Here is a 22719-nt window from a genome sequence, read left to right on the forward strand (position 1 = left end):
CCATCTTGGCTCACTGCAACCTCTGACTTCCTGGTTCAAGTAATTCTCCTGCTTCAGTCTCCCAAGTAGCTGGGATTACAGGCATGAACCACCACACCCAGCTAATTTTTGTATTTTTAGGAGAGACAGGGTTTCACCATGTTGGCCAGGGTGGTCTCAATCTCCTGACCTCATGTTCCGCCCACCTCAGCCTCCCAAAGTGCTGGGATTACAGGCGTGAGCCACTGCGCCTGTCTGTTTTTTTTTTTTTTTGAGACGTTGTCTTGCTTTGTTGCCCAGGCTGGAGTGTAGTGGAGCAATCTCGGCTTACTGCAACCTCAGTCTCCCGGGTTCAAGCGATTCTCCTGCTTCAGCCTCCCAAGTAGCTGGGATTATAGGTGCCCACCATCATGCCCGGCTAAGTTTTATATTAGTGGAGATGGGGTTTCACCATATTGGCCAGGCTAGTCTCAAACTCCTGACCTCGTGATCCGCCCTCCTTGGCCTCTCGAAGTGCTGAGATTACAGGCGTGAACCACTGCGCCCATCTGTGTTTTGTTTTTTGAGACAGAGTCTCGTTTTGTCACCCAGGCTGGAGTGCAGTGGTGCGATCTCGGCTCACTGCAACCTCCATTTCCCGGGTTCAAGCAACACTCCCACCTCAGCCTCCCGAGCAGCTGGGATTACAGGCGTGCACCACCACACCCAGCTAATTTTTTTGTATTTTTAGTAGAGATGGGGCTTCACCACGTTGGCCAGGCTAGTCTTAAACTCCTGATCTCAAGCGATCTGCCCACCTCAGCCTCCCAAAGTGCTGGGATTACAGGCATGAGCCACCACACTCGGCTTCAAAGCCTTTGATCCTTACTAGTTAATATCCCCTCCTTACCCTCCCACTCTCCTTTCCACGCTTTACTGACAGAAAATGAGACGGAAACATGGAAATCAGCCTTCGAGTGCCAGCAAGTCCAATACATCATGTTGTTGCCAGGCCAAGAACCAGAGAATAGGGTCTTGCACAAAAAGTTACAGTAAATTAGATGAACAAGTGGACTGTCTTTGTCCTTGACATCCACCTAGGAGTGCCTAACATCAGTATGGGAACCAGCCAGGTTAGCATTCAGGGATGAAAGAGAACGGAGAGAGATGACATGGGTTGATTTGAGAAAGCTCATTGAGGAAGCAAGGCAAGTCAGTTGGTGGGAAGACGCTTTATCCTGAGGAATAGATGGGACTCAGAGTCAAAGCTGAAGGCTAAGCATGGTAGTGCCTGTAATCCCAGCACTTTGGGAGGCCGAGGCAGGAGGGTTGCTTGAGACCAGGAGTTTGAGACTAGCCTGGGCAATATGGCAAGACCCCATCTCTACAAAAACTAAAAAAATTAGCTGGGCATGGTAGTATGTGCCTGAAGTCCCAGCTACTTGGGAGGCTGAGGTGGGAGGATTGCTTGAGACCAGGAGATCGAGGCTGCAATGAGCTATGATTGTGCTCCAGCATGGGTGACAGAGCCAGATCCTGCCTCCAAAAAAAAAAAAAATCAAAGCTGAGTTGCTCTTACTAGACTTAAGCTGTGGAAATGTCATCTCCTTTATCAGAACCTGGATAAAAGCAATGTGAATTGAAAGATTAACAGATTAATAAAGAGCTCTTTATTCAACAAACTTGAACTGCTTCTCTACAAAAAGGAAATGTCACAATGATAAATCTAGACAACTTGTCAAAACTACTTTCTTGTTCTGTTAAGAAACGGCCTTTCAACACTGGACTTAAAATTCCCAGAAAAAGCTCAGCAATCCCTAGTGGACCACCTACCTCTCCATCCAGGTGATCTAGCAAAATGCACATGCTGGACATCAGGATAGCTGGGACACGTTCTGCTAGTTCTGTCAAGAATGCTGCAAAGCCCTTTGTCCCTGAAGGGTCTCGACTCAGCTCTTGGGGACACTTTTGTCCAATCTCTCTACACAGGGAAGAAAACACAGCCATAGCAACATAGATCAATTATTCAGATCCTAGTAAGGGTACTACAGAGTAAGACAGGTATCTAATATCTGAAGGAATCTACGGTTGCACAGATAATGTATTTCCAATATTTCTTTATTCCCTCCCCAAGGAAAACGAGCATGAGAAACTTTGAGAAGAAAGATTCACCTTACAATCTCTCCTACTATGCTCTTCATTCCATAGTCAGTTGCCCACAGACTCACGGCTGCAACCAGTACAGGTGCCAAGTGTTCAAAGTGCTGCAGCATCTGGATGATCTTCACTGTAGCACCTGTGGAAGCACTAAACATGAGAAATTATGGGCAATATAAAAAAGGTGGGGCAAAGCAATGGGTAACTTACTGAGCATATGGTTATAACGCGTCAAGGCTACACCAAGCAGGTGTGTTATGGCGTCCCGAGTGGGGCGGTTCTTCTGGTGACTAATGGTGGGATTCTCCAGAAGGCGGTAGCAACAGCCAGTAACCAAACTGAGAAAGGAAGAGTTTGAGATGATGAAAGCAGCTGTCTGGATCCAATCATATCAGAGCCCTGCCTCATTCATTCCATCGCTACTGCTCCCAAAGTCAGGGTTTTCTTTATTCTAGCCATTATCTTCTATAACAAGTTGCTTTGCTTTGCTGACCCCGGTTAGGTACTCCTTCCTTCAAGATTACCAACTTTCAACCAGTTGTGATGCTGACAAAGAACCTGAATATATGATAAAAATATGACAGAGTTGGCAGGGTATGGTGGCTCATGCCTGTAATCCCAGCACTTTGGGAGGCTAAGGCAGGTGGATCACAAGGTCAGGCATTTGAGACGATCTTGGCCAACATAGTGAAACCCTGTCTCTACTAAAAACACAAAAAAGGCCAGGCGCGGTGGCTCAAGCCTGTAATCCCAGCACTTTGGGAGGCCGAGGCGGGTGGATCACGAGGTCAGGAGATCGAGACCATCCTGGCTAACATGGTGAAACCCCGTCTCTACTAAAAAATATAAAAAACTAGCCGGGTGAGGTGGCAGGCGCCTGTAGTCCCAGCTGCTCGGGAGGCTGAGGCAGGAGAATGGCGTGAAACTGCGAGGCGGAGATTGCATTGAGCTGAGATCCGGCCACTGCACTCCAGCCCGGCCACAGAGCGAGACTCCGTCTCAAAAAAAAAAAAAAAAAAACACACACCCAAAAAATTAGCTGGGCGTGATGGTGGGCGCCTGTAATCCCAGCTACTTGGGAGGCTGAGGCAGGAGAATCCCTTGAACCTGAGAGGTGGAGGTTGCAGTGAGCTGAGATCATGCCACTGCACTCCAGCCCACGCGATGTTGCGAGACTCCATCTCAAAAAAGAAAAAGAAAAAGAAAAAGAAAAAGAAGACAAAGTCACCAATGACTTCTCATTCCTAAATATAATGACGGACTCAATCCTCATTGCAAGTGATCTTTCTTTCTTTTTTTTTTTTTTTTGAGACGGAGTCTCGCTCTGTCGCCCAGGCTGGAGTGCAGTGGCCGGATCTCAGCTCACTGCAAGCTCCGCCTCCTGGGTTTACGCCATTCTCTCACCTCAGCCTCCCGCAAGTGATCTTTCACAGCTGCATGTGATACAGTTAATCACTTTCTCCTTGAAATATATGCTTTATCTTGCTTCCAAAACACAAGAACAAGACTCCTTTCCCCGTGTCTTTGGCTAGTTCCTCTTCACACTCTTTTTTTTGAGACAGGGTATGCCTCTGTTGCCCAGGCTGGAGTGCAGTGGTGCAATCATGGCTCACTGCATCCTTGACCTCCTCATAGCTCAGTGATGCTCCCACCTCAGCCTCCACCAAGCCCAGCTAATTTTCCTATTTTTTGTAGAGACACAGTTTCACTATGCTGCCCTAGCTGATCTCAAACTCCTGGGCTCAAGTGATCCTCCTGCCTCAGCCTCCCAAAGTGCTAGGATTATAGGCGAGCCGTGAGCCATGCACCCGGCCTCCTCACTCTTCATGCTGGAGTGCCCTAGGGTACCAGACCTTGGATTCCTGCTCTTTTAGCTACACTTATTGATTTGGTGATTTCATTCAGTCTCACGGCTTTGAATACTATTATATTCCCAAATGTGCTATCTCTGGCCCAGACCTCTCCCCTGAACTCCAGATCTATATATTCAACAGCCGAATCTGACAACTTTACGTGGCTGTCTAATAAACACTTTGAACTCTGTATGTCCAAAACAGATCTGATCTTCCTCCCAAAACACTTATTCACAGCCTTCTCCCTATCTCAGTTATGGTTAACTCCAGTCTTCCAAACGCTCAGACCAAAACCCGGGAGAGTCACCCTTGATTGAACTCTCCCTCACACCTCACACCCAGTCTGTTAGCAAATCCTGTAAGCTCTACCTTAAGGAACAAGTATATAATCCAACTACTTCTCCCCATCTCCACTGCTACACCTTGGTCTAAGAGACCATCATTTCTTGCTTGAGTTATTGGAATAGCCTCTTAACTGGTCTCTTGCTTCCCTTTTCCCTCCATAGTCTATCTCAATACAACAGCTAGGATGCCCCTGTTAAAGTACAAGTTGATCACCTCACTTCCCTGCTTGTGGCTCCCCAGTGGCTCCATTTCACTCTGAGGAAATCCCAAAGTCACCATGATGACCCACAAGAACCTGTGGTCTGGCTCCCCACTGCTCCCATGGCCTCACAGCCTAGCCCTCTTACCTGGTCTCAGCTGCCAACTCTCTGGCCTCCTTGCTATTGTTCGTACATGCTGGACACACTCCCTCCTCAAGGTCTTCCCATTTGCTATTCCTTTTCCTTGCTCTTCCTATTCCTCCACATATTCTCATAGCTCTCAGTCACCTACTCTGGGTCTTTGCTCAAATGTCACCATTTCAAAGAAGTCTTACTAGAGTAGCTTATCTATCTATCTGTCTGTCTGTCTGTCTATTTTTTTTGAGATGGGATTTTGCTCTTGTCACCCAGGATAGAGTGCAATGGTGCGATCTCGGCTCATTGCAACCTCCCCCTCCCAGGTTCAAGTGATTCTCCTGCCTCAGCCTCCCAAGTAGCTGGGATTACAGGCACCTGCCACCACGTGCAGCTAATTTTTGTATTTTTTTAGTAGAGACAAGGTTTCACCATGTTGGCCAGGCCAGTCTTAAACTCCTGACCTCAGGTGATCCACCCACTTCGGCCTCCCAAAGTGCTGCGATTATAGGCGTCAGCCACTGCACCTGGCCTAGAGTAGCTGATTTAAAATCACAACCTTCTTCCATCACACTTATTTTACTTATTTTAAAAGTAGACTTCTGGTTTGGCGCGGTGGCTCACGCCTGTAATCCCAGCACTTTGGAAGGCCAAGACGGGCAGATCACCCGAGGTTGGGAGTTCGACACCAGCCTGGCCAACACGGAGAAACCCTGTCTCTACTAAAAATACAAAATTAGCCAGGCGTGGTGGCTCATGCCTGTAATCCCATAATCCCAGCTACTCGGGAGGCTGAGGCAGGAGAATCGCTTGAACCCAGGAGGCGGAGGTTGTGGTGAGCCAAGATTGCGCCATTGCACTCCAGTCTGGGCAACAAGAGTGAAACTCTGTCTCAAAAGAAAAAAAAAAAAAAGACTTCTGTTCTATAGCACAAACTCTAAAAGGGCAGAAACTTTTGTTTCCAGTGCCTGTAATGATGCTGGCTGCACAAGAAGGAGATTCTCAGTAAATACTGCTTCAGGAATAAACAGGCATTTAGAGATGAGAGGAATTCACATCAGTTTCTAACATTCCATTATCTAGTTCTTAGCAACTCCATGTTACTATACTTTTATGACAGATAGAACTGAGACATGAAATGAAGTATTTAAAAGGCAAATCAGCCAGGCACAGGGGCTCATGCCTGTAATCCCAGCACTTTGGGAGGCCAAGGTGGGTAGATCACCTGAGGTCAGGAGTTCGAGACCAGCCTGGCCAACATGGCACAACCCCATCTCTACTAAAAATACAAAAATCAGCTTGTGGTGGTGGGTACCTGTAATCCCAGCTACTTGAGAGGCTGAGACAGGAAAATCACTTGAACCCCGGAGGTGGAGGTTGCAGTGAGCCGAGATTGCGCCATTGCACACTCCAGCCTGGGCAACAAGAGCAAAGCTCTGTCTCAAAAAAAAAAAGGCATATCTAGCAACAGAGCCTCACTCTCACAGCTCAGTATTATCTGTAGCCATCCTCCCTACTCACCTGACAAATTCTTCTTCAATTATTGAGTGTTTCCACAGGTGACGGATGTCCAACTGAAGTAGCTGTGTTAAAAGCTGAAGAATTGGTTGCCTCTCTTCTTCCCAGTCAAAGCCATGGGCTGCCTTGGTCCGAGCTTTCTTACCCTAAAAAGGATCATGTACACATTGAGGAAAAAATAAGGGAAAAAAGAGGGCCAAGATCTGCCAGTCTGAGTGCCCAAACAATCTAATATGAAGACAAGATAAAAGGTAATATGGAAGAAATATTACAAGTTCCACAGTGCTACTTGTCCAGGAAGAAAATGTGTGACACTTTTGAGTTCTTTCTCCTAAACTCTCAATGAGGACAGAAAGGATTCATGGATCATTGGATTCCCTTCTTTCCCATCTATTCCCCTTTCTCCCCAGACCCCATATAACGTGAGCCCAAAACTCCAAATTACCTTCCCACCAAGGTCCAGGTCCACGAGGTTTGTCTGACTGGTCTCAAAGGATTCCAGGAGACGTATCAGAGCATAACAGTTCATTTTGAGGGCGTTTAGATGGGCGTTTCTATCTGATCCACTCAAGGTTGTATCATCCAGGATAGCTGGAAGCTCCTGGGAGTGGCGGGACACCACTGAGGGGCAGAATATTGGAATCAGTTTCACTCACTTCTTTCATATACCCCAACTTCAAAACACCCAGCACTTACAGCCATCAGATTACCAAAGATCTGTGTTTCATCTCTCAGTGGCCATAACACAAGCTAAGTCCTTTGAGATCCTTGGCCCTGATAGCCTGAACATGCCCTGTTCCTACTCTCTCACTCCAGTTACCACAATTTCTCTCCAGCAACTGGAAGAATCACCCCCATTAAAAAGAGGTAGTTCAAAAGTAGGAAAAAGTTCTTGTTGGTCTGCCCTTACAGTGGACACACAGAACTCTGTATTGCCCACCAAGATTACAGACCTTTAACAGGCCAAAGGTCCCTGGGCTTAGCCCAACCAACTGAATCACAACAGCCTTGATATCATCACGTGGCTGATACAATGTAGGAAAAACAAACCAACAAGCAAACGATAACAAACACCTTCCATCCCCTACCCCCGACCCATCAACACCTTTTATCAGGAATTCCAGAGTATCTTCTTTGAGGCCAGGATCTATACTTCGAAAGTGACTATGAGGGAAAGAAAGTGTGGGGGTGAGATAGGAAGGAGCCTGCAGAGCCCTTTCTAACAGATCAGATCTAACCCGTGAATCGAATGTTTAAAAACACACGTGAAATTGTTCCACTGAATTAATATGGTGGCAAGTTGGGTACATGCTCATCAGTAGGGATATCAACATCCAGAAGCATTTATCAGTGAACCTATAACTTGGAATTTCAGGACTAACATGCAGTTAGGACAAGCAGCCACCCGTTCTTTTTAAAGTACCAGTTGGGTGTTTCACTTACTGCAAAATGCTGTAGATAGTGTCAAAGTGCTCCAGCATAGCCAGCGGCCCCTGAGCTCGAAAGGCAGCTTGAAATGCTACGAAGATGGGAAAAACGAATCAATTTGGAGGGAAGAGAGACCTTTTTAGTAAATTCTGTCCGTGGCAGAAAACTAGGCTTATTGCTTGCATTGGTAGAATCACAAAAAACAGACAAACAGTCCACTTCAATGTAACCTATAATGACGAGAGCCAGGCATGGTGGCTCACGCCTGTAATCCCAGCACTTTGGGAGGCTGAGGCAGGTGGATTACCTGCGGCCAGAAGTTCGAGACCAGCCTGGCCAACATAGTGAGACCTCGTCTCTACTAAAAATACCAAAAAATGGCTGGGTATGGTAGCAGGCACGTGTAATTCCAGCTACTAGGGAGGCTGAGGCAGGAGAATTGCTTGAACCGAGGAGGTGGAGGTTGCAGTGAGCCAAGATTGTGTCATCGCACTCTAGCCTGGGCAACAAGAGTGAAACTCTATCTCATCTCAAAAAATAAATAAAATAAAATGAGGATATCTTATATTTGTGCTACTATTAAAGCCCTATTGGGGCTTCACCACACCTGAGCAAAAGCAGACAGTACCACGCCTACTTTACACCTTACAGTGGTTGTACGACTTGTCCAACTTACGGTAGTTAAGAGGGAACACAAACTCAGGATCTTAAAAAAAAAAAAAAACCAGTTTACCCTATTTGTGTCCTTTTTCTGCTTCAGGATCTCACAGTGCATTTAACTGTCAGGTCTCCTTTGTCTCCTCCCGTCTTTATCTTTCATCATCTTGACACTTCTTTGAAGAGTACTTGTCACTTATTTTATAGAATGTCCCTCAATTTGGGTTTGCCTGTTTTCTCACGATTATGTTGAGGTTATGTATTTTTGTAAGATTACAGCAGAAGGGAGGGTCGGTCCTCAGGCATCGTATCAAGAGGTGCATGAAGTGAATGTCTTATTACTGCTGATGTTAACTTTGATCACTTCATAGTGCCTGCCACATTTCTCCACTGTAACATTATTATTTTCCCCTTTGCAATCAGTATTTTTGTGGGAAGATACTTTCAGACTACGTAAATATCCTGTTGCGCATCACATTTGCCCACTAATTTAAGCATCCATGAATGATTCTTGCCTGCCACAATTACTGCTGTGTTTACTAAATCGTGATTTTCTATCTCTATTATTCCTTCCACATTTACTAATGGGAATGCTGCTGTAACGATTAGTTGTCCCTTTCTCTTTATTTAGTTATTCACTTACTCATAGCAGAACGGACTTATGGATATTTCTCTTATTCTGTGCTTTAATCCATTACTATTTATTTTCGCTCAAATTGTCCAATACTTGGTCTCTGCGATCTCCTTCAACTTGGCCTGTGTCCTTTGAACATGCCTCCGTTTTTTTTTTTTTTTTTTCCAAGACAGGGTCTTGCTCTGTTGCCCGGGCCAGAGTGCAGTGGTGCAAACATAGCTCACTGTAGCCTTGACCTCCTGGGCTCAGGTGATCCTACTGCCTACTCCCTACTGCCTCAGCCTCCCGAGTAGCTGGGACTACAGGCGCCCGCCACCACACCCGGCTAATTTTTTGTATTTTTAGTACAGAGGGGGTTGCACCATGTTAGCCAGGATGGTATTGATCTCCTGACCTCATGATCCACCCACCTCAGCCTCCTAAAGTTCTGGGATTACAGGCGTGAGCCACTGTGCCTGGCCCAGCTAATTTTTTTTTTTTTTTTTTTTTTGAGACGGAGTCTTGCTCTGTCGCCCGGTCTGGAGTGCAGTGGCCGGATCTCAGCTCACTGCAAGCTCCGCCTCCCGGGTTTACGCCATTCTCCTGCCTCAGCCTCCCGAGTAGCTGGGACCACAGGCGCCCTCCACCTTGCCCGGCTAGTTTTTTGTATTTTTAGTAGAGACGGGGTTTCACCGTGTTAGCCAGGATGGTCTCGATCTCCTGACCTCGTGATCCGCCCGTCTCGGCCTCCCAAAGTGCTGGGATTACAGGCTTGAGCCACCGCGCCCAGCCTTTTTTTGTTAATTTTTTGTAGTGATGGGGTCTCACTTTGGTGCCCAGGCTGGTCTCAAACTCCTGGGCTCAATTGATCTGCTGCCTCAGCCTCCTGTGGGATATGATGAGGTTTCTCTTCAAATATCCTGATCAATCCTTTATTCTTTAATTCGTAGTACCTCCCCCACTACCTTTTTTCCTTTTTCTCTGTTTTTCCTTTCTGCCTTTGTTACATGCCCGGACACACCACAGTACCAGGCTTATCAGTACCAGCTCACATTCCCTTCCTTATTTGGAAAGAAGACTAGCTTTCCTTTATTACTATTTATTTTCTTTCTGTTTTTTTTTTTTTTTTTTTTTGAGGCGGAGTCTCGCTCTGTCACCCGGACTGGAGTGCAGTGGCCAGATCTCAGCTCACTGCAAGCTCCGCCTCCCGGGTTTAGGCCATTCTCTTGCCTCAGCCTCCCGAGTAGCTGGGACTACAGGCGCCCGCCACCTCGCCCAGCTAGTTTTTGTATTTTTAGTAGAGACGGGGTTTCACCGTGTTAGCCAGGATGGTCTCAATCTCCTGACCTCGTGATCCGCCCGTCTCGGCCTCCCAAAGTGCTGGGATTACAGGCTTGAGCCACGGCACCCGGCCTATTTTCTTTCTTACTATTACTTTTTTTTACTATTTCTTACTATTACTATTCCTTTCCTTATTTGGAAAGAAGACTAGCTCTCTAGCTCATTGCAGACACCCCTTCACCTTTTCCCCTCTCTCCCTTATGCGCCCACCTTATCTAAAGTTCAAATGTCTGGCCAACTGGGCTAATTGTGCGACCCGACCCCGGCCAATGGGAAAAGGGTACAGGGGCAGGACTTGCGTGAGGAATAACGGCTCTCGTGGCCCTCTGTTCAGGTGTGCTCTCGTGGCAACTGGCCAAGGAGAAGCACCCCTCTGCGTAGAAGTAAAATTGCTTTGCTAAGAATCCTTTGTTTGAACGTTCATTTTCCTTAGGATTTTGAGCGTTATTCCCAACACTTCCAAAGTACTCGGATTAAAGGCGTGGGCGACTGCACACAGTTTCCCTTCACCTTTGTTCCCTGTCTTGTATCATGAGAGGGGATGGGCTCATGCCTGTAATCCTAGCACTTTGGAAGGTGGAGGCAATAGGATCGCTTGGGCCCAGGAGTTCAAGATCTGCCTGGGCAACATGGTGAGGCTCCGTCTCAAAAATAAATAAATAAAATGAAAGATGTTCTGGGCTCATCTTGTACTTTCCCTGGCCCAGTCCTGTAATCAACCATTCTCAGTGGAATCCTGGCTCCTATTATGGAATAACAGTATGTAGAAGCCAAACTCTAGGCACTACTTGCACTCATTTCTATTACAGTATTACTGCCTTTGGCCCTCTCACTGGAGAAAAGTAGGACACATATGTATGTCTACAATTAATCTTCGAACAACAAGATTTGAATTATGTAGGTTCACTTATATGCTAATTTTTTTCAATAAATATACTGGAATTTTTTCTTTCTTCCTTTTGAGACAAAGTCTCACTCTGTCTCCCAGGCTGGAGTGCAGTGGCACGATCACAGCTCACTGCAGCCTCAAACTCCTGGGCTCAAGCCATCCGGCTGCCTCAGCCTCCTGAGTAGCTGGGACAACAGGTGTGCTCTACCATATCTGGCTAATTTTTTTTAAAGCTAGGTATGTCATGAATGCATAAAATATATGTAGATCCTAGTCTACTGTATCATTTACTACCATAAAATATATATGTCTATTTTTTTTTGAGACGTAGTCTCTCTCTGTTGCCCAGGCTGGAGTGCAATGGCACTATCTCAGAGGCTCACTGCAAGCTCTACCTCCTGGATTCACGCCATTCTCCTGCCTCAGCCTCCCAATTAGCTGGGACTACAGGCGCCCGCCACCACACCCAGCTAATTTTTTCTATTTTTAGTAGAGACGGGGTTTCACCGTGTTAGCCAGGATAGTCTTGATCTCCTGATCTCGTGATCCACCCGCCTTGGCCTCCCAAAGTGCTGGGTTTACAGGCATGAGCCACTGCACCCGGCCAAATATATATGTCTATTATAAAGTTAAAACTTATCAAAACTCGATGCAGGCTGGATGTGATGGTTCATACTTATAAGCTCACCACTTTGAGAGGCTGAGGCAGGAGGATTGCTTGAGGTCAGGGGCTCCAGACCAGCTTGGGGAACATGGCAAGACCCCATCTCTACAAAAAATAAAAAATTAGCTAAGCGCAGTGGGGTGCACCTATAGTCCTAGCTGTTCTAGAGGCTGAGGTGGGAGGACTGCTTGAGCCTAGGAGGTTGAGGCTGCAGTGAGCTGTGATCATACCACTGTACTCCAGGATGGGTGACAGAGTGAGACCCTATCTCAAAAAAAACCCCAAAAACCACACACACAAACACAGATAGTACATGGCATCATTCACAGCCCAAGAGAAATGGAAACAAATATAAAGATGCAATATTATGCCAGGCGCGGTGGCTCAAGCCTGTAATCCCAGCACTTTGGGAGGTCGAGACGGGCGGATCACGAGGTCAGGAGATTGAGACCATCCTGGCTAATACGGTGAAACCCCGTCTCTACTAAAAATACAAAAAAAAAAAAAAAACTAGCCGGGCGAGGTGGCGGGCGCCTGTAGTCCCAGCTACTCGGGAGGCTGAGGCAGGAGAATGGCCTAAAAAACCCGGGAGGCGGAGCTTGCAGTGAGCTGAGATCCGGCCACTGCACTCCAGCCCGGGCGACAGAGCGAGACTCCGTCTCAAAAAAAAAAAAAAAAAAAAAAAAGATGCAATATTATCTGTTTTTGTTTTTCTGAGACAGGTTCTTGCTCTGTCACCAAGGCTAGAGTGCAGTGACACTGTCTCACACTCTCTTACCTACTAAAGGCACTGCTCCAATGACTGTTCCCTCTTCCTTCTGCATCATCAGCTTTCCCTCTCTGATCATTCCTACTCAACATACACACATGTAATGCTGCCCATCTTAAAAGAAATACATTATATAAATTCATCATCTCTAATCTCTGTCATTCCATTTTCTTAAAAACCTATTCCAAGCAGGCTTTTGCCCCCACTATCTTCTGAAACAGCTTTGTCAAGGTTACCAGTGACTACGACATCAATAAATCCAGTAATCTGCAGTTGACCTCTCCTTTGTTTTTGAAAGACTCTCTTTATTTAGCGTCCATTTAGCTCCTTCATTCACTTTCTGCCCCAATGACTGCTTCTTAATTTCTTCTACTGGTTCTTCTTCATCCTCCTGGCCTCTAAATGCTGGACTATCTCAGGTCTTGGTCTTCAAACTGCTTCTCTTCTCCATCTACACTCACTCCAATCTTATGGCTTTCAGTGCTGTCTACATGCAGAGTATTAAATCCTAAATGTGTATCTTTAGCTGACAACCTCTCCCTTGAACTCCACACTCACATGACCAACAATCTAAACCTCTCCCTCCCATATGCTACCCCATCTCAGTAAATGGCAACTTCATTCTCCTAGCTGCTCAAGTCAAAAAGCCTTGTAAGGCCGGGCATGGTGGCCCATGCCTGTAATCCTAGCATTTTGGGAGGCCAAGGCAGGCAGAGCACTTGAAGCCAGAAGTTCAAGACCAGCCTGGACAACATGGCAAAACCCCATCTCTACTAAAAATACAAAAATTATCCAGGTGTGGTAGTGCACACCTGTAATCCTAGATACTCAGGTGGCTGAGGCATGAGAATTGCTTGAACCTGGGAGGCAGAGGTTGCAGTGAGCCAAGATCATGCCATTGCACGCCAACCTGGGTGACAGAGCCAACAGAGCAAGACTGTCAAAAAAAAAAAGCCTTGTAATCATTCTCATCTCAGATTCCTTTACTAACCCTATAAATCCAATCCAATTCATCAGCATTCCTGTCAGCTCTACTTTGAAAATATATCCGAATCATGTTATCACCACTTCCCCTGCTATCCCTCCAGTCCAATCTACTTGGTATTACCGTATTAGCTACTTAACTAGTCTCCCTGCTTCTCTCCTTGCCTCTTATAGTCTCTGCTCAACACAGTAGCCAGTGACTCTTTTAAAATGTCAGACCATGTCACTCCCATGCTCAAAACCCAATGGCTTTCAAGTTCATTCACACTGAAGTTCAAGTTTTTGCCATGATCTAAGAGGCTCTCTCAGTGCTTCTCAAACTAATAATTGCATCCAAATTGCCTGGGGGATCTTCTTAAAATACAGATTTCCTGGCCAGGCGCAGTGGCTCAAGCCTGTCAATCCTAGCACTTTGGGAGGCCGAGACAGGCGGATCACGAGGTCAGGAGATCGAGACCATCCTGGCTAACACGGTGAAACCCCATCTCCACTAAAAAATACAAAAAACTATCCGGGCGAGGTGACGGGCGCCTGTAGTCCCAGTTACTTGGGAGGCTGAGGCAGGAGAATGTCATAAACCGGCGAGGCGGAGCTTGCAGTGAGCTGAGATCCGGCCACTGCACTCCAGCCTGGGCAACAGAGCGAGACACGGTCTCAAAAAACAAACAAAAAAAACAGATTTCCTGATTCAGCAGCTTTGACATCCTGGGTCTTGACATCCTGCATTTCTAATAAGAACCCAGATCATGAGATCATGATATTAATACTGCTGATCTGAGGACCACATTTTGAGGAGCAAGATTCTACAATAATCTATACCACTTCCTACCTAATCTCTTTTTCCTAGCTGACTCCAACTCTACTGGCATTCGCCCACCTCAAGGCCTTTGCATAGGCTTTTCTGTTTGCTTGGAGTGCCCTTCCCTGACAATCTGCATAGTTTATTTCCTTACTTTAAGGTCTCTGCTCAAACGTGACATAACAAACAGCAAGGCTTCTCTGATGACCCAACATGAAATGGCAGGCCCTACTATCTTTCTTCTTTATATTATTTATTTTTAAGCTTTGTATAATTAATTTTAGAGACTATGTTGCCCAGGCTGGTCTCGAACTCGTGGCCTTAACAATCCTCCTGCCTCTGCCTCCCAAGTGGCTGGGATTACAGGGATGAGTCACCATTTGCAGTACACTTCTTTTTTTCTTTTTTGAAACAGGGTCTAACTCTGTGGCCCAGGTTGCAGTGCAGTGGCATGATCATGGCTCACTGCAGCCCCTGCCTCCTGGGCTTAAGCAATTCTCCCACCTCAGCCTCCCAGGTAGCTGGAACTAGAGGTGCGCACCACCACGCCTGGCTAAGTTTTTTGTAATTTTGGTAGAGATGGGGTTTCACCATGTTGGCCAGGCTGGTCTCAAACCCCTGAGCTCGAGCAATCCAACTGCCTCGGCTTCCCAAAGTGCTAGGATTACAGGTGTGAGCCACTGCGCCTGGCCACACTGTCTTCTTTATTTTTCTCTTTGGCTCTTACAACCATCTGACATACAGTGGTCCTCACCAATCTGTGTTCTCACTTTCTGAGGTTTCAGTTACCCGTGGTCAATCTCAAGTCTGAAAATATTAAATGAAATATTCCAGAAATAGGCTGGGTGCTATAGCTCACACCTGTAATCCCAGAACTTTGGGAGGCCAAGGTGGGCAGATCACACGAGGTCAGGAGTTCGAGACCAGCCTGGCCAACATGGTGAAACCTCGGCTCTACTAAAAAATAAAAAAAAAAATTAGCTGGATATGGTGGTGGGCACCTGTAATTCCAGCCACTTGGGAGGCTGAGGCAGGAGAATTGCTTGAACCCAGGAGATGGAGGTTGCAGTGAGCCAATATCTTGCCAGTGAACTCCAACCTGGGCAACAGAGCAAAACTCCGTCTCCAGAACAAAAAAAAAAAAAACCCAAAAAATTAGCCAGGCGTGGTGGCACTCGCCTGTAGTCCCAGCTACTTGGGAAGCTGAGGCAGGAGAATTGCTTGAGCCCAGGAGGTGGAAGTTGCAGTGAGCTGAGACTGAGCCACTGCACTCCAGCCTGGGCAACAACGCGAGACTCTTATCTAAAAAAAAAAAAAAAAAGAAACATTCCAGAGATAAACAATTCATAAATTATAGGCTGTGTGCCATTCTCAGCAGCATAAAATCTGGTGCTGCCCTGCCGCCTCCTGCCTGGGATGTGAATCATCCCCTTGTCCAGCATATCCACACTGTATATGCAACCCTACTCACCCGTTAGTAGAACCACCTTGGTTCTCATATCAACTGTTGCAGGGCTTCTGTTCAAGGAACCTTTATTTTACTTAGTAATGGCCCCAAAGTGCAAGGGTAGTGATGCTGGCATAGTTATAATTGTTCTACTTTATTAATATTGGTGTTAAACAGGCCAGGTGCGGTGGCTCACGCCTGTAATCCCAGCACTTTGCGAGGCCAAGGCAGGCAGATCACAAGGTCAGGAGATTGAGACCATCCTGACCAACATGGTGAAACCTGTCTCTACTAAAATACAAAAAATTAGCTGGATGTGGCGGCACGTGCCTGTAGTTCCAGCTACTCGGGAGGCTGAGGCAGGGGAATCTCTTGAACCTGGGAGGCGGAGGTTGTAGTGAGCTGAGATTGCGACACTGCACTCCAGCCTGGGTGACAGAGCGAGACTGTCTCAAAAAAAAAAAAAAAAAGGTGACAAGAACAAGATCATGGCCGGGCGTGGTGGCTCAAGCCTGTAATCCCAGCACTTTGGGAGGCCGAGACGGGCGGATCACGAGGTCAGGAGATCGAGACCATCCTGGCTAACACGGTGAAACCCCGTCTCTACTAAAAATGCAAAAAACTAGCCGGGCGAGGTGGCAGCGTCTGTAGTCCCAGCTACTCGGGAGGCTGAGGCAGGAGAATGGCGTGAAGCCAGGAGGCGGAGCTTGCAGTGAGCTGAGATCTGGCCACTGCACTCCAGCCTGGGTGACAGAGCGAGACTCCGTCTCAAAAAAAAAAAAAAAAGAACAAGATCATGTCCTTCGCAGGGACATGGATGGATCTGGTACTCCATCCATATCCTCAGCAAACTAATGCAAGAACAGAAAACCAAACACTGCATGTTCTTTCTTACAAGTGGGAGGTGAACAATGAGATCACATGGACACAGGGAGGGGAACAACACAATGCAGGCTGTTAGGGGGTGGAATAGCAGGACGGGGAGCATAAGAAAAAAACAGCTAATACATGCTGGGCTTAATATCCAGGTGATGGGTTGACAGGTGCAGCAAACCACCACGGCACATGTATACCTATGTAACAAACTTGCACATCCTGCACATGTACTCTGGAACTTAAAAAAAAGGTGACCATTTTAACAAATGATGCATCATTATAATAACTGAAGAGCAGTTTGTCATAGTATGCAGCATGTTCAATTGGTGACACATATATCCACATGATATGGACAGAACAGTATACCTGTGGACACTGTTGGTTTGCCATCCATTAGCCAACCACCACACTCTGCCTTCTTCCTTGCTTACCAAATGGTTGATATGCTCAAGTTCAGGGAGGCTCCTAGGTAATAATCTTGATCAGTTTAACCAGTCTGGGTAACTCTATTTCTCTTACCTGTACAGTCCTGTGCCCTGTAACATTTTGGCAAACAATCGATCACATATGCGACAGTGGTGCCATAAAAATATAATACAGCTGAAAATTCCCATCGTCTAGTGACTTCTTGATGACCTTGACCCTGTGTAGGCCTAGGCTAATGTGTGTGTGTTTTAGCTTTTAACAAAAAAGGCTGGCCAGGCATGGTGGCTCATGCCTACAATCCCAGCACTTTGGTACATGTCTGTGGTCCCAGCTACTTGGGAGGCTGAGGTGGGAGGACTGCTTGAGCCTGGGAGGTTGAGGCTGCAGTGAGCTGTGATCAGGCCGCTGCACTCCAGCCTGCAGTCCTAGCACTTTGGGAGGCTGAGGCGGGAAGACTGATTGAGCCCAGGAGTTTGAGACTAGCCTGGGCAACATAGGGAAACACCGTTTCTACAAAAAATAAAAAAATTAGCCAGGTATGGTGGTGCATGTCTGTGATCCCAGCTGCTTGGGAGGCTGAGGTGGGAGGATTGCTTCAGTCTGGGAAGTTGAGGCTGCAGTGAGCCGTGATCATGCCACTGCACTCCAGCCTGGGCAAGAGAGTCTTTACCTTGTCTTTCAAAATAAAGAATAAAAAGTACAAGATAGAAAATTCCTTTTTCCACTTCTGGACATTAGAGCAAGAAGCTGCCATCTAGCCTGGTGCAGTGGCTCATGCCTGTAATCCCAACACTTTGGGAGGCCGAGGTGGATGGGTCATTTGAGGTCAGGAGTTCAAGACCAGCCTGGCCAACATGGTGAAATCCCGTCTCTACTAAAAATACAAAAAGTAGCCAGGCGGTAGTGGCGTGCCCCTGTAATCCTAGCTACTTGGGAGGCTGAAGCAGGAGAATCGCTTAAGCCTGGGGAGGCGGAGGTTGCGGTGAGCCGAGATCACACCACTGCACTCCAGTCTGGGCAACAGAGTGAGACCCTATCTCAAAAGAAAGAAAAAGAAAAAGAAGTTGCCATCTAGCAACCGTGAAAGAAAGGCCAAGAGGAGACAAGCTGGGGCCATATTGTCAAGCTGCTGCATTAACCAACCGTTCTTCTTGTAGGTGATAACAAATGAAGTAGGTTATAATCTCTGTATTTACAGATGAGGAAACCAAGGCACCGAGAGAATTAAGTAACTTGTCCAAGGTCAGAGTAGTAGAACCAGGATTCAAATCCAGGCAGCCTGGCTCTAGTCTTTAATCTCTATACCTCTCCAAAGCAACCTAGCTGCTACAAGACCGCTTCCAACAAGCACAAGGACATTATAAAGTCTTTCTGGTAATGCAAAAGGTGCTTTTGATCATTTACAGGTGTCAGTAGGTGACTGACTGTACATATATTGCATGGTGTTGCAATGGCACATATATATTATGGGTTTTTCCCCCATAATTGTACATCTTGGAAGGAAGATATCTAGACTCTAAAAAGGTATTACCAAAAACGGGTCAGGTTAAGTCCCAGACATTCTGAAAAAGCGATCCCTTCCTATGACTCTTAAATCCACCAGGACTTAATTTTGACATACGGTAAGTGGTAAAGATGGAAAATAACTTTTCCCCAAAGAGTAATCACATACGCCAAGACTGTTTTTGACTAATCTAGAAAAGGCAGTTAATGAATGTACTCTTTGTGTCATGCATCCCATGCAATGTTAGGATAAAACAGCAAAATAGGAAAAACATATTTCTTGCTCTTATGATGCTTCCAGGTGCAGTCAAACAGAAATGACAATGTAGCAATTCCATGTAGGATGGTCCTTTGAAAGAGCTAGGTACAGTGACAGCTACGGAGTCTTACCTCTAAGCTGCGGTGGAAGATGTCTGATGGACAGTACCTCTTGCACAACATACTGATTCACCCCTCCACTTTTCAACAACTCCTCTGGCGATAATGGCAGATGGAACTCATACATTTGGGGAGCCATTCTTCTCCTACAGGCTCACAGGGCTAGAAACCAAACAGTGAAACGGTCAGGGTCTATAGTCAAGACCTGTCTTCGTATCTGGTTCTATTACTTTCCCATCCCCAACATATATAATGGCTTTTAGTTTTATAGCAAGCTAGTAACATTATCTTACAGGATCTGAGATTGACCCTGGACTAGAAACTAATTCTAGTAGTGACATTGGCACTTGATCGTGTCACTTAAACCCCTGGACTTTATCTGTAAAAACAGGGTTACTAAGCTCTGATTACTTTACAAAGTTGCTCTGATGATCAAACGAATCAAGCAGTATAAAGGTATTTAAAGAACTATAAACTGACATATTAATGTGCAAAGTATTATTATTTCCATTTTTATGTGCAAAGCTCCTTAAGTATAGAGAGAATGGTCCGATCTCATCTGAGGCCAGAACAGTGTCCCAGCATGGGCTAGTGGGCTTCCTGCACCAGAATGGTAAGAGCACTAACAATGATGATTTATTTATCCTGTGCCAGGTCTGTTAGGCTATTTGCATGCATCTTATCTGACCTAAGTCTCCTAACCTCAATCCCATGAGGTGCATAATAATACAAATGAGTTTACAGAGCGGACATTGAAGAAAGTTAAGCGATTTGCTTAACATCTTCCGTTGCGGATCTGTCAGACACAGTTTCTGCCACATCGCGCCCCAAGGATATATACCCTACTAGACCTCCCTGCCTATTGTATATTGCCCAATACTGGGTCATACTGCCATGTACTCGATTTTTCTACTCTTTTACGACCTGCAACACCACATCTTACCTGGGGATCTCACCCGTGGCTCTGACTCCGGCAGTCAGGCTGAAATGAAAAGGAAAACACACTCGTGCACAACACGCACCAATTAGCAAGGCAGTTTTCAAATTGGTGGAGAATCCGGTCAATCCCCGGCAGGCAGAGGCAAAGGGCCGCCTCTGAGTCTGGCAATGCGCGGGCAAAGCCACAAATACCGAGTTCAAATCTCAACGGCTGCCAGGGGGCCAATCGCGACGCTCGCTGGAGCGGCCGGCCAATCACAGCGCCGCCTGGGGGCGTGCCAAGGCTCCGGCTCCGGCCCCCGCTCCCACGCCTGGCCAGTCTGCGAATGTCTCCTTGCTCGCAAGGTACCTCTTTGCCCGGTCGGCGGGGAGGAGGCCGTATTTCTGCTGGCCAGAGATGTCGCGTCCCTGGCTGGGCAGCAGTAGTGCCCTGGAATAGTGAATCATTCAGTCACCCGCAGGAAAAGAGGCCAGTCCACTCTGGGAGTTAGAAGGCATCGCCTCTAATCCAGGTTTCTCCATCTCCTCCGCTAAGTGACGTCCAGCAAGTCACTTAACTTTCAGGGCCTCAAATTTCCTTCCCAGTAGTAAAATGGGAGTAATAAAAACAGCTACAGCGCAAGACTGTTGTGAGGCACAGAGAAAGGGCTTGGTCTTTGGAAGCGGGTTCCAGGTTCTCAACCTTCATTTCCTTCACAGTTGAAGGACGCCAAAAAAGCAGAAAGGGTGAATTTTCTTGAAATCTCAGTTTTGGGGAATCTTAGCGACGAGTCGCGGACCTCAGCTCGTCCAGCGCTCCAAAACTTCCGGCGGGCGGACCGGAAGCAATGAGGCGGGAAAGGTGGTAGAGGCCCCTCCGGCCGGAACCCAGGGGGCGGGGCTTGTGGCTGTAGTTGATGGGGCGGAGGTGGGCCCTGCGCCCACGGCTACCTGGGTAAGGCCCAAGATGGCTGCCTTCACGTTATTACTCGTGTGAAGTCAGCGGGGACGGTGCCTGTCGTCATCTTGAGGGCCACTTCTGGCCCTCACTCCTGGACTTATTTGGTGTGTTGTTGAAGCGGGGAGACTAGAGAAATGGCAGGGAGCCTCTTATCCGGGACAGGCAGGCGCCTGTGGAACTGGGTGCCTCTGGCGTGCAGAACCTTCTCTCTTGGTAAGTGGCTGATGTAGACATCCGGATAACTGCTTCGTAGTATAATAGGCGGCTCAGATTAATTCCCTCCCTTCCCCATCCCTAGGTGTGCCTAGATTGATCGGTATAAGGCTCACTCTCCCGCCCCCCAAAGTGGTTGATCGTTGGAACGAGAAGAGGGCCATGTTCGGAGTGTATGACAACATCGGGATCCTGGGTACGACTTGACCTTCGACGTGGTACACAATTTCAGAATAGCAATTACTCTGTAACGACTATCTGTTTCTCCTGTGTAGAGAGTGGTACTGTGCTCAATAGTAAGAGCAAACACTTATGTAGCTATTTACATTGTGTTTGTCACTGTTGAGTACCCTCATATAATTTTTACTTCATAAGTAAAGATTAACAATTTTTCCGAAGTTAATAAATGACAGTATCAGAATTTTAACCCCAAGCAGTCTGGCTCCAGAGTCTGTGCTATTGTTCTGCACTGTGATGTGTCTTGTCTATAGGTGCTGCTAAGCAAGATGCAACTGTGGGTTGAAAGCTTAGCTCGTGTAGGATGCGTTCTCTTGTCTTGGATCTAATGTGTTCTCTCACATTACACAGGAAACTTTGAAAAGCACCCCAAAGAACTGATCAGGGGGCCCATATGGCTTCGAGGTTGGAAAGGGAATGAATTGCAACGTTGTATCCGAAAGAAGAAAATGGTTGGAAGTAGAATGTTCGCTGATGACCTGCACAACCTTAATAAACGCATCCGCTATCTCTACAAACACCTTAACCGACATGGGAGGTTTCGGTAGAAGAGAAAGCTGAGAACTTCGGAAAAGGCTCATCTGTCACCCTGGAGAAGGGAAACTGTACTCTTCCCTGTGAGGAAATGGCTTTGTATTTTCTCTGTAATAAAATGGGGCTTCTTTGGAATTTGATAGCCACATACTTCTGTTTTCCTCTAGATGCTGCCTCTACTTACTCATGTAGACTGTGAAGGCCTTTTTTTTTTTTTTTTTGAGACGGAGTCTTGTTCTGTTGCCCAGGCTGGAGTGCAGTGGCGCGGTCTTGGCTCACTGCAAGCTCCGCCTCCCGGGTTCACGCCATTCTCCTGCCTCAGCCTCCCGAGTAGCTGGGACTACAGGCGCCCGCCAGCACGCACAGCTAAATTTTTGTATTTTTAGTAGAGACGGGGGTTTCACCGTGTTAGCCAGGATGATCTCGATTTCCTGACCTCATGATCCGCCCACCTCGGCCTCCCAAAGTGCTGGGATTACAGGCGTGAGCCAACGCCCGGCCGACTGTGAAGTCTTGACTCCTCCTAGATCTTAGGATCTTAGGTTTGGGCTTCACACCACTTGCCTTTTACAATCTAGCTGTACCTAATGCCTTTAAACAAAGAAAAGTTGATGAGAATGTTACTGGCAATTTTTGACATAATGCTGTTGTGTTAATAGTGTTTCTAAGGAGCCTTCCACACTGAAATGAAATATAAGAGAAAAATGGAGTCATACTTCTGTATTACTCTAATAAAATATTTATTAGGCATATTCTTTGAGTAGGAACTATAGGAAAAACAAAAGTGAGGTGTCCTTTCCATTTAAATATGAAACATTTAAGTACCACGTGAGTGGTAGAGATGGGGGATACTAAGCCTGACTTGTCATCAGAGTTGTCTGGATGTTTTAACATTTCAAAAGCCTAGTCTCAACCC

At 46.7% G+C, this 22719-nt stretch overlaps 2 protein-coding genes and 1 non-coding gene across 9 annotated transcripts in view; 1 reads left to right on the forward strand and 2 right to left on the reverse strand.

Moving 5' to 3' along the window:
* Positions 1–20693, reverse strand: part of NCAPD2 (non-SMC condensin I complex subunit D2) — a 39962-nt gene extending 19269 nt beyond the window's left edge. For 5 of the 7 annotated variants that reach the window (XR_004440078.1, XM_033223086.1, XM_033223083.1 and 2 more), the window contains exons 1-9: positions 19884–20693; positions 18953–19102; positions 7610–7685; positions 7272–7330; positions 6612–6787; positions 6170–6312; positions 2326–2453; positions 2131–2254; positions 1792–1939 (exon numbers count right to left, since the gene is read on the reverse strand). Coding sequence is in view for 6 of the 7 variants with exons in the window: in XM_033223086.1 (XP_033078977.1) it covers positions 1792–1939; positions 2131–2254; positions 2326–2453; positions 6170–6312; positions 6612–6787; positions 7272–7330; positions 7610–7685; positions 18953–19079 (981 nt within the window). In the remaining variant the exon portion in view is untranslated. The remainder of the gene's footprint in view (positions 1–1791; positions 1940–2130; positions 2255–2325; positions 2454–6169; positions 6313–6611; positions 6788–7271; positions 7331–7609; positions 7686–18952; positions 19103–19883) is intronic. The other 2 variants (XM_033223085.1, XM_033223084.1) reach the window with 2 other exon arrangements.
* LOC117091271 lies at positions 6863–7192 on the reverse strand. The gene has a single exon (XR_004440374.1). It is a non-coding gene; the product is annotated as a small nucleolar RNA U85 (small nucleolar RNA).
* A 42-nt stretch (positions 20694–20735) lies between the features above and the next one.
* MRPL51 (mitochondrial ribosomal protein L51) lies at positions 20736–21943 on the forward strand. The gene is made up of 3 exons (XM_033223099.1): positions 20736–21032; positions 21118–21228; positions 21621–21943. The coding sequence occupies exons 1-3, from the start codon at positions 20954–20956 to the stop codon at positions 21815–21817; spliced, it is 387 nt and encodes a 128-aa protein (XP_033078990.1). The 5' UTR covers positions 20736–20953; the 3' UTR covers positions 21818–21943.
* The last annotated feature ends 776 nt before the right edge of the window (positions 21944–22719 follow it).

This window comes from Trachypithecus francoisi, unplaced genomic scaffold, assembly GCF_009764315.1.
Source record: "Trachypithecus francoisi isolate TF-2019V2 unplaced genomic scaffold, Tfra_2.0 Lachesis_group11, whole genome shotgun sequence".
In the NCBI taxonomy this organism is placed as follows: domain Eukaryota; kingdom Metazoa; phylum Chordata; class Mammalia; order Primates; family Cercopithecidae; genus Trachypithecus; species Trachypithecus francoisi.